Genomic DNA, 10818 nt, shown 5'->3' with positions numbered 1-10818 from the left:
TGGAAATTGATCAGATCTTCTTGTAGCTTCGCATTTGTGCTTGTGTTACGGAGTCTGCTAATTAGTACTCGGTATAGCATGTAGACTTCCTCTACAGACTATGAACTGTACGTAGCACTTTTTTCATCATCGTGAGCTGGCACCCACTCCAGCAGGCTTTGCCCGCGCTCATCTTCTACCACCATATTATGCAGGATAATACACGTTGTCATAACCAGAAGATCTTTTGTTTATTCTAGTCTCACCGGCACGCACAGTACTCTCCACTTTTGCTGGAGTACGCCGAATGCCCTCTCAATGTTCTTCCGACAGGCCTCTTGTAGTGTTGTAAATGTCTGCTCTTTCGCTGTAACAGGATTCCTAATGGCTTGCATTAAGATAGCATGTTTGGGATAAATCTTGTCTATCAAGTAGTAGGGAAGGTTGTACACTGAACCATTAACCTCATACTCTACTGGTGGTGTTGTCCCATTCATGTACTTGTCGAACAATGGCAAGTGGTCCAAAATAGTGACGTCGCTGTTGGTTCCGGGCATCCCGAAGAACGCATGCCTTATCCAAAGATCCTGCGATGCAGCAGCCTCCAAAATTAACGTAAGGTAGTTGTAACGTCCATTATATTGACCTTGCCAGGCAATCGGGTATGCATCCCACCGCCAATGCATACAATCAAATGAGCCTATCATCTCGGAAAACACATGCGCTTTATTTTCAATCAGAATGCGGGATATATCATCAGGCGTGGGATCACGTAAATATTGTTTTTTGTAAACTCGAATGATTGTTTCACAAAACTCCATTGTTGCTCCTCGAACTGAGCTACCTCCAATCTTTATGACTTCGTCTACACTATCAAAACAACACCCATACCCGAACACCCGTATAGCGGCCATCATTTTTTGGAGCGGGGAATGTCCCAGGCGGTTCGTACAATCGGGCCTCTGCGTGAAGTAGCAATTGTTATCGAACACATCTGATAATATCCAAGTAAAAAGCTCACACTGCATCCAAAACCTCTGGCGGAAAAAAAATCTCACGCTGCATCTGAAACCTCCAGTGGAAAAATGATGCAGGAAAACGAAGAGTTTTGGATAAATAGTCCGCCCATAACTCTTCGTGCCTCCCCTCTCGATCTCAGTAAATGTAGCTCATTCGTGTTGGTGCAGTAGCATCGATCACATTTGTAAGCAAAGGTAACGCGCCATGCAAACATTCGAGTTGTTCTCGTTCGAGTAGCCGCAACTGCATCCGTCTCTGTTGTCTTGCATTGGCTCTTTGGCCTTCCGCCGTTCAGAACATTGGCGTCTCATTTTCATGTTCAGATTCTTCTTCTCCATTGTCCATCCGTTTGTCTTATAAAAGTGAATGGCTATGAGGTTGTGGGTATGAGTTCGACACCAATAATGGCTGAGGACATGGATTTGTATTTATAGAGATATGAGGGGGTCAAAAGCCATGATTAATGAACGACTGTTTGTATTTGGTGCTTCTTGCATGTATTGGAAGTTCCTGGAACAAGACAGCTTATTTATTATTTGGGCAAGTATAAAACATTGAATTGTCCACTCGAGTCGACACATCACTGACTCGGTACAGCAACATGCCCTGTACCCGCGTAAATGAACAATAATCAATAGAGAAAGTAATAATCAATAACACTGCAAAACAACATGAAAACTACATTCAACTGCCTGGATATTCAATCGCAACATGCCAAACTTCTCACGGAACTATGATACAATCAAATACGCTAGGGTCCTTTGCGCATGCCATAGTGAACGATTAAACAAACGCTCAAGGAAACAACAAGAGGAGCATCACGTTTAACATATAAGACCCAACTAATTACCAACGAAGACAAGAAACCCAACACAAATATCAGAAAAATACACTAGGAAAAAAACACAATAATACGTCACCATGCCCGTTGGCCCAAGAGACAGTTCCATGTCAAAACTTATTACAAGACCAGTCGACCCAATCAATGGCACGTTGACTAGAAGCTACTTTTATCAAGGGTTTCACGTCTGCCACACTTTTTATCTCCACTCGGGGAGACACTCGACTCACCTACGTCTTTTGTTGGCCTTCTTGTCTCTTGATGGTCGCGATGGCCGCCTTAACACCTGAACAATAGCTATCTGGTTTCACTATATTTTGATTATGTTAAATTAAAATGAAGTAGGGGAACCATTGTTGATCAATACCATTGTGTTCATCCGTGTAGTACTCAAGTTGTTCTCGCCTGATCATGTACTCTTTCCTTGACGATTCGGTTGCCAGCTTCGCCGGATCCAATTCCTCAAACTTAAATAAGGCAACAATCATTTCCCACCAATTTTTGCAAAATCCTTAGTTACTTGCACAATTTCTCGGGCTATCTTGTCAAATGTTGAACTTCATTAGTCCGTACGTTAATGAATCAAATGTTATTGAGTTCCTGCAATGTATTTTAGATGAATTATTGTGTATTTCATGAAACGGAAGTGCCTAATTACCTGTTTACTCGATTGTTCTTCTATCATCTTTTCGCGCCTTGTTTCATTTTTCTCTATCTTAGATCACATTTCCGCTTGCGACGAATCGAGTGCCATGAGACTAGTAGTGATACTATGCGTTGCTGACGCCAACAACTCTCCATGATGTTTGATTTTTCGTTGATGTTGGTTATTAACTTTGTCGTTAGCCTTCATTTTTTAGCCCCCAGTGATCGTTCAATGACACGCGCAGCTGGACCAATCAACAGAGTATGTCTAGGCCTCTTATCCGAGCCCTCAACGTCAACGTGTACACCATTATCAGCAATGTCAACTGGTGTTACGGGTGACTGCTCATAAGATTCCCTTCGCATGAAGCATCGCTCACAACCTCTTTCGTCCTTGTCTATAGTTCGTGGGTCACTCGGCCACGTCTTCCTCTCGGATACAAACTCCATCCACTTCGGCTCATCCTTCAAAATGCGCCAACAAGCCAAACATTTGAAAGTCATCCCATGCTTGTCGTAATAATTCTCCTCGTAATATTTTTCCTGACAAAGTACATGTTTACCAAAGTTACGGGAGGCTACCAACTAAAATTCAATGCACCCTATGTAGGTTTATGTCAACTTACAAAATCGGCGGAACTCCAACCACACCGATACTGCCCTTCTGCTTGCACTCGTACTGCACACCATTTTGAGCATTGTGATTTGATCTCCGTCATTCGATTCTCACAAGCACCCGGGGATATTTTATTTTCAGTTTTGGCATGCCGTGATTCTCTTCCATCAACAAGGAAAAACTCTCACAAACACGCTCCTATAGTTTCTGTCTCTTCTAGCCTACACCTACCCGGGTATCCGTTGTAATATTACACTATGCCCTAGTCAGTTCCACGTCCTTCTCCGTGGTCCAACTCTTGTTTATGCGTTGATTACTCCCCGTTGCTCTACTTGCACGGTTGCAATGACTAGGTGTTTCTGTTAAGAAAAGTCGTCGGCTTGTAGTGAAAGGAGCAGTCCTCGGCTGCGAGAACTAGGTCTCGGGGTGAGGAAGCAACGATGTGCCTCCCGGACCCGAGAAATTCCACATGTTTAAGTAGAACAAAGGTTCACTCTGTTGTGGCATGTACTGCACCTGGGAAAAAGGTCGACCAAAACTCATAGTATAATGGGCTGGGAATGTTGTTTGTTGTTGTGTTGCCATGATTAGAGCGCCTTTGGCATGCTGGGATAGTTGTGAGGTTCGGACTAAACTTTGTTCCATTTCTCATACAGCTCTCCGAGGCCTTTGACTCTATCGCCATCAACTGTAGAATCATCTTCTTCGTGGGACATTATTGAACACACTGCAAGAAGCGGTCCGTGTTCACTACAAAATGGAGGGTAATAATTACTCTAGGGTTGTGCATCATTAACATGAGGTAATGGGACGCATAAATTCCAATCATGTGAATATAAAGAAGCCCTCGAAACACCCCAGCTCTATCAATTACATATAGTCATATACCCGAGTTTTGCACGTATATAAAGACCAAATAAAACAACCACCGAAGAGAAAGGCTCGATGCATATATGAAAACAAATGCTAATGGTTCTACATGTGTGTAACTACAATAAAATCTCTTGCATTCTCGTGCAGACCATAATGTATATGAAACTCGTACATTCGAATACAGATGTTTAGTTAACAACATATATGTCAATAATGTCTTGTAGTTGCAAATCCGCTATAAAGCAGCCGAGATTTTTGCAATGCTATCCAAAAATGTACTATAATACAACAAACAAACATCAGAAAACTGAAAGGGATATCATACCCATACCGAGTACACAATCATGTCATAGACCTTCATTATATTTTGGAACCGATGCAAACTAAAAATGGTCTTTTGAGCCTCAAATCAGGAATTTACAACGTTTATGAAAATTTAGCATAACCTGTGCATGGTGAACCTCTCCTTCATGACTTTCAATTGCAGAATATGAGGATTGACATGTGAAGGGAAGCATAGCAAAAAAATTCATTCTATTCGGCCCGTATATGCTTACAAATACAAATTTGTGTTGAACTGAATTGACTCTGCTATTTTTACAAAATTGAGTCCCTTAAACAATAACTTCGGCCCCTTTAATAGTGAAAATAAAGTGACAAAAAACTTTCAGAGTTAAAACATGTACTATACGTTAGTAAAATACAACCAGAAATCCATACTTCATTCCTAACAAAACCAGAACTACAAGATTGTGATAATGGATGTAATGGCACTTGGATACAGGAAAGATACAACGGTAATTCACCTTTTTTATAATAAATATGGTAATTGTGAATCTTGTTCTTATCTACATTTTAGATGATTTAATTGATTCTCACAACACACTGGATAATGGAGGAATCGACTAAATTCATTGTATGGCTTAACATCAGGTAATTCAAAACCTAGAACACCAAACAAAAAAGAACCTACGTAATATAATTCCCCAACTCTAAAAGCATCTTCTTGATTCACCTTTATTATCGTATACCAATCAATCAATTGCAATACAAACATAAAAAAATATGTTATTTATAATTCCCTTTCTACATAAATGGACAATCGAAATGCCCACAAAAAAACCCTAGTGCAACTATTAACATATTGGCGTCACTCCCACTCCAAAATACAAATTACTTCCCAATTTTCCCACTTTTCTATGAAATCGGTTGTACCACACCAAGAAATTATTATTGGAACTATTTAATTGCAACTTCTCCAAAATTGGTTACCTGTATTCAGCCCTCTTCTGCAGTAACTCTTCGATGGTGGGGATCTGATGATGAAACACGACCGACCGTCAGTCTAGGCTATTTCCTAGACAATGCGAACAAGGGTGACTTCTACATCTACGGGAAGATGAGGAGAGGAAGAAAATAAGGAAGAAAGGGACACTATATAAATTGGATAAGAAGAAAAGGGAAGAGCAAGAGAAAAGAATGAAAATCCACTCCTCATCCTCCTTGATGTGGCTTCACCTGCACCATGTCTCCGTCGATGCGAGATCGAGAATTCAATGTCAAAAACACGGCCATTGCGGTTGATAAAAATAGACTTTCTGACAGGCCCACATCGAAAAAGGCCATCAACCAAGTCTAAATCCGAGCCATTGCACGCACTCTTATCAATATAAAAATCATGCTCGACATTGCCACATCATTAAAATACAAAAAATATGTATATAATAGGTTCTAGGACCTTCTCTCTCCTCCGAGAGAAGGTAGGTTTGTTATTTCTTTTTTTCCTTTTTCTTATTATTTTTATTTTGGTTTTAATTATATTACATAGTATATATAATTAATATTATTTTTATTATTAATATTTTATATTGTAAAAAAAATTATATTAATATATATTTTGTTAAAATAATTAATTTAATATTAATTTTTTTAAACAAATTTTTCTAAAAGAAATATATTCATAATTAATTTATATATTTTATTAACAATTTATAAGTTATATTAACTATATAAAAAATATTATAAAATATATAATATTTATATTAAATAAAATATTAAATTTATTGAAGTGGAAGAAAGAGAATGTAAGAATTTTTATTTAAGTTCTACAATGTGAGGTAAGAACTAAATAAATTTATGATAGATTCTTAAACTGTCGTTGCATATTGCGGTTGAAAGAAAAAAACATAAGAACAGTTCTTATTTATTTGGATTGTGAATAGTCTAAGGGATCCGTTGGGTGGCCTTAGCAAAAAAATTAAAATTTTTTCAAATTCTACTATTTGAATTATGAGGTTTAAAAAGATATGTTTTTCTTCTTCATTCAAAAAATATTTAATTAAATATTAGTTTAATATTGCATCAAAATTAAAAATCTTACAAAATGCACTCTTAATATTTGATATACTAGCTGTGAAAAGATATATAAAGAAAAAAAATTATATTTAATATTTTTTACGTCCTCGTTACGGTGTTTCTTTTATTGTACATATAAAAATTTAAGAAATGTATAATTAGTAAATAATCGATAATATATTAATAAAAATAATTATTGTATTTTAAAATTAATTTTAAATTAAAATTAAAATAATTAATTAGTCTAATTAAAATTAATAAAATTATAAATTAAAAAATTTAAAATAAGATTAAAATACATAAATTTTTTTTAAAAAACAAATAACTCAATAAGTGGAATAGACAAAAATAAAAAAAATGACACCATAATTTTTTTTAACAAATTAGATAATGCCAAATTTCTAAAAGTACCTTGGAAAATAAAGGCTAAATTGCAGTATAAGAAATACTAAAAGCACGAAAGCACACACGTTATTGTGAATGCCATTAATAATTATTGACCTTAAGCAAAAAAGGCCTCCAAATTCCTTGTAGAAGACCCGCTAACACCGTCCACAGCATCTCTAGCCAATCCCTTCCACTTCTCCGCATTCCGCCGCACCTCTCTGCTCTGATCCCCGCCGTCCATCACTGCCTCGATGCACCTCCTTATCTCCTCGCTCTCCACCGTCCGATCCTCCTCCTCATCCTCCTCCACCCTCACTCGCACGCCCGTCCGCCATACCTCCTCAATCAGCTTCGCATTCGTCCCTTGATCCGTCCACTGCGGGAACGCCACCACCGGAACGCCGCACGACACGCTCTCCAACGTCGAATTCCAGCCGCAGTGCGTCACGAAGCATCCCACCGACGGATGCGTCAGAACCTCCAACTGCGAGCACCACGGCACGATCTTCCCCATCTTCTCCAGCTCCGCCAATCGACTCATTGAATTCCCCTCCACGTCGTCCGATCGGATTATCCACAGAAATGGTCGGCCGGAGTCGATCAGAGCTTTTCCGATCTCCTCCACCAGCGGCTTCGTCAGCTTAATCACACTGCCGAACGACACGTAGACAACCGACGATTTGGGCTGGGTGTTCAGCCACTCCAAGTAATTGTTGCTTTTGATTTCAAAAAGATCGCAGCCGAAGGACTTGTCGGTCGAATCCTGACCGTCCAAGAAGGCGGAGGGAATCAACGGCCCGATGGCGATCTGCTCGTAGCCGTGGATGGCTTTGAGTGCTTCTGCTTCCAGCGCGTCGAATGTGTTGACAAGCACTTTCGGCCTTTCCTCGCCGTCCAGCACGTCCACCTGCTCCTTAAATAACGCGAGCGCGAATTTATCCTTCTCCGAGGTTGTCGGGAGAATGAATGATGGAAGGTCTCGTTTTGAGAACGGGGGAAGTCCTCCGGGCAGGTGAAGCCGCCAGGAGGGATCGGCGGAGTTGGAGGTGATCTCGTCTTGGAAACCGTGAAAATAGTAATAGTATAGGTCGAGGACGGTGGCGGGCTGAATCCAGAGCAGCGCGCAGGGGATGTTGCACTCACGCGCCACCTGGGTGGCCCAGGGAAGGAGGAGAGTGTAGACGAGGCGCGTGACGGGGCGGGCGGCGGCAGCTACGGCGTCCCTCAAAGCCTTGGAGCCATTGGTTATGAGATCGGCCATGTGTTTCTGATAACCAATGGAGTCGCGGTCGAAGCCATCTTCGTATCCGTCGGAGAAGAGGGCGAAATTGAGGGCGTCAGGCAATGCCCCGGCGGTGGCGGTGTTGTCCATACAGCGGCGGGCGTGAACGGTGGTGACGAAAGTTACCTGGATGCCGAGGCGGAGGAGGCGCTTGGCGAACTGAAGGGCGGGATTGATGTGGCCCTGTGCGGGGAAGGATATCAGGAGCACGTGGCGGAACTCCATTGGTGGGCGTTTTAGTAGTATAATAAAATGTGTAGATGTTTGAGTCGAGTGGTCGGAATCGGAAAGACTGCGAGGAGGACGACGAGGGTGTAGGAGCGGACAGCTGAGCTGATATGATCCGATAAGATGAGAGGATGAGGTTAGAAACCATGACGTTTGAGGTGACGAATAGAATAGCGAGGAGAGAGACAATTATTTGCACCAATTTTTTATATAATTTAAAAATGGTGAAAAAATTGTTTTTGGTTATAATATAATCAAAATTCATCAATTTTGGTCTCAATATAAAAAATTTATTAATTTTGGTCTAAATATAACCAAAACTCATTATTTTTGTCTCAATATAACCAAAATTCAATATTTTTGGTCCCAAAATAAAATTTTTATCAATTTTAGTCCCAATATAATCAAAACTCATCATTTTTTGTCTAAATATAATCAAACTTTATCTTTTTTTGTCTCACCGTCAACAAACCGACAGAAAATATTGACGTGAAAAGAAATCAAGCCTTATATTTATATATTGAAGAAATTGCACAATCTTGCAAGTCCACGTTAGCATTTTCGTCGGTTTGTTGAAGGTAGGACAAAAAAAAAATAAGGTTTGATTATATTGGGACCAAAAATGATGAGTTTTGGTTATATTGGGACTAAAATTGATATAAAAAAAATTATATTGAGACAAAAAATGATGAGTTTTGGTTTTATTGGGACCAAAATTGATAAGATTGTTATATTATGACCGAAATTAATGAATTTTGATTATATTGGGACCAAAAATAATTTTTTCCCTTAAAAATGTTACGGTCTTCATCCCACATTTTGTTTTTTTTTTTTTTTCATTCATACTTTATGTTGTTTTTACTTTTTTAAAAAAAAAAATTATACTCACTCTATTATAGATCAAATGAGCTATTAAAGAATGACATGTGGTGTGAGCATGAACCCGTAACTTTACCGTAAAGTTATGAGTTCAATTATTTTTATAAATAAACAGGACAAACAAAAAATAGAGTGAGGATAGTATATTTTAATTAAATTCAATAATTTATAATTTTTTAATTTTAATTAAAGGGGTAACTTGGATTAAAATCTCTCAGATGTAAAATAAATTTAAATGCAATTTCTCTGCATTAAGACAAAGCACTGCACTCCCTACTTTTTAAATTTCATTTACACTTCACTCCCTACCATCTATTTTACCCCTAAAATCACAAAATCATGCAACAAATATTTTATATACTTCGGTTAATTTTATATAAACCTACGATATCTATTTACGTACTCCAAAGCTATCCCAATGTACAAATAAGATTTCAAAATAATGTGCTTGGAGTTTTTATTTATATACTGAGATTAGTTACAAAAATTACAAAAAAAAAAAAAAAAACCTAGATATAACTAACGATCTTATATTGTAAATGAGTTAATTTCTTCTAAACATTTCTCTTTCCATTCAATCTGTTACTGTCGAAGCACTCTGCATAAATCATCTCCGTCGAACCTCTCACAAAAACAATTGGATTTCAAAATCATCCTTGAAATGTTGAAAATCTCAAATCCTACTCGAAATATTTTATGGACACCACTGGAAGTATCACTCAGCGTCAAAATCTCAAATTCTACTCAAAATGTCGAAAAGGTTTCTCAAAAATGGAGTTCGAAAAATTAAGTTAAATTTTATATTTTTAGAAGAATCAATATTTTAATTTTGGATTTTTTAGTTCGTAGTGTGCTTTAATATGTTCTTTTTGTGTCTCAGTTGGGTTTGTACAAGCCTTCATGCTGGGACATTTTATTTTTTGCATTGTATCACACCATCGGATCTAATATGAATTATTTTTTGATATATTTTAAATTGTAAATGATTTTTTGAGTATAGAAGTACTTTCATTTATATTTTTATACATTTATATTTGTAGTAAAATGATTGGGGTGTGAGGTGGGCGGAGTTCGTTATTTTCTTCAAATATTGTAGGCATAATTTTCTCTTGCAGAGTGATTTTTTAAGTACCAAAAGTGTTTGACGCTATCTCTATCATGGTGTTGGTTGTATATGTATTTATTTTGTCAATTAGTGAAAACTTTGTTATTGTTCGTGAATACATTTAATTGCATTTGGTGTACCCTGAGCTTTAATTTACATGCTTATTTAAGAATATTACTTACCTTCGCAGTTATGCTTATTCAGTGTTGTGTATACTCATGAAAACATCTATTTGTTTTAAATGATTGCATACCCGAAAAAGAATACAAAAGGCTTACCTCCATATTTGTTCTACTTTTTTTCTATACAGAAATGGCTAAACTTAGAAGTTGGGATGAACAAGAAACAATTGAAAGTTTTGCAACGCATCCCGTTTGGATATTTTCTTGATTGTCCAAAAATGAAGCTATCTTGGCATCGGTTGTGGGGAATCGTCAATATGTTTTACATTGAATCCCGATCATTTAGAATAGAGAGGAAATTGAATTAAAACTTTCTCTTGAAGAATTCTCTAAAGTACTTAGATTATATATAATTGTGGATAATGCATCATTGTTCGTAGTAATTGTATTATAATATTTTTATTATTTATATTATATTAATTAATT

General features: G+C 37.7%; 2 protein-coding genes and 1 long non-coding RNA gene across 5 annotated transcripts; all 3 read right to left on the bottom strand.

Moving 5' to 3' along the window:
- Positions 1–230: 230 nt before the first annotated feature.
- Positions 231–1337, bottom strand: LOC127249173 (uncharacterized). Its single transcript, XM_051271868.1, has 2 exons — positions 1199–1337; positions 231–973 (listed from the first exon to the last, which is right to left on the bottom strand). Exons 1-2 carry the CDS (start codon positions 1335–1337, stop codon positions 231–233), a joined length of 882 nt encoding a protein of 293 aa, XP_051127825.1.
- Positions 1338–1664: 327 nt separating this feature from the next.
- LOC127249010 (uncharacterized) lies at positions 1665–5768 on the bottom strand. 3 transcript variants are annotated; one of them, XR_007838229.1, is made up of 5 exons: positions 5247–5768; positions 3112–3851; positions 2499–3028; positions 2208–2381; positions 1665–2126 (listed from the first exon to the last, which is right to left on the bottom strand). It is a non-coding gene; the product is annotated as an uncharacterized LOC127249010 (long non-coding RNA). The 3 variants fall into 3 exon arrangements; XR_007838228.1 differs by having other exon boundaries at positions 2208–2377; XR_007838227.1 differs by having other exon boundaries at positions 2208–3028.
- Positions 5769–6678: 910 nt separating this feature from the next.
- Positions 6679–8384, bottom strand: LOC127249283 (UDP-glycosyltransferase 75C1-like). The gene has a single exon (XM_051272018.1). The coding sequence runs from the start codon at positions 8221–8223 to the stop codon at positions 6832–6834; it is 1392 nt and encodes a 463-aa protein (XP_051127975.1). The 5' UTR covers positions 8224–8384; the 3' UTR covers positions 6679–6831.
- Positions 8385–10818: the final 2434 nt, after the last annotated feature.

Source organism: Andrographis paniculata, unplaced genomic scaffold, assembly GCF_009805555.1.
Source record: "Andrographis paniculata isolate CXL003 unplaced genomic scaffold, ASM980555v1 Contig35END, whole genome shotgun sequence".
In the NCBI taxonomy this organism is placed as follows: domain Eukaryota; kingdom Viridiplantae; phylum Streptophyta; class Magnoliopsida; order Lamiales; family Acanthaceae; genus Andrographis; species Andrographis paniculata.
Note: the sequence above shows the minus strand (reverse complement) of the source record. Positions and strands in the feature narration are given on the sequence as shown.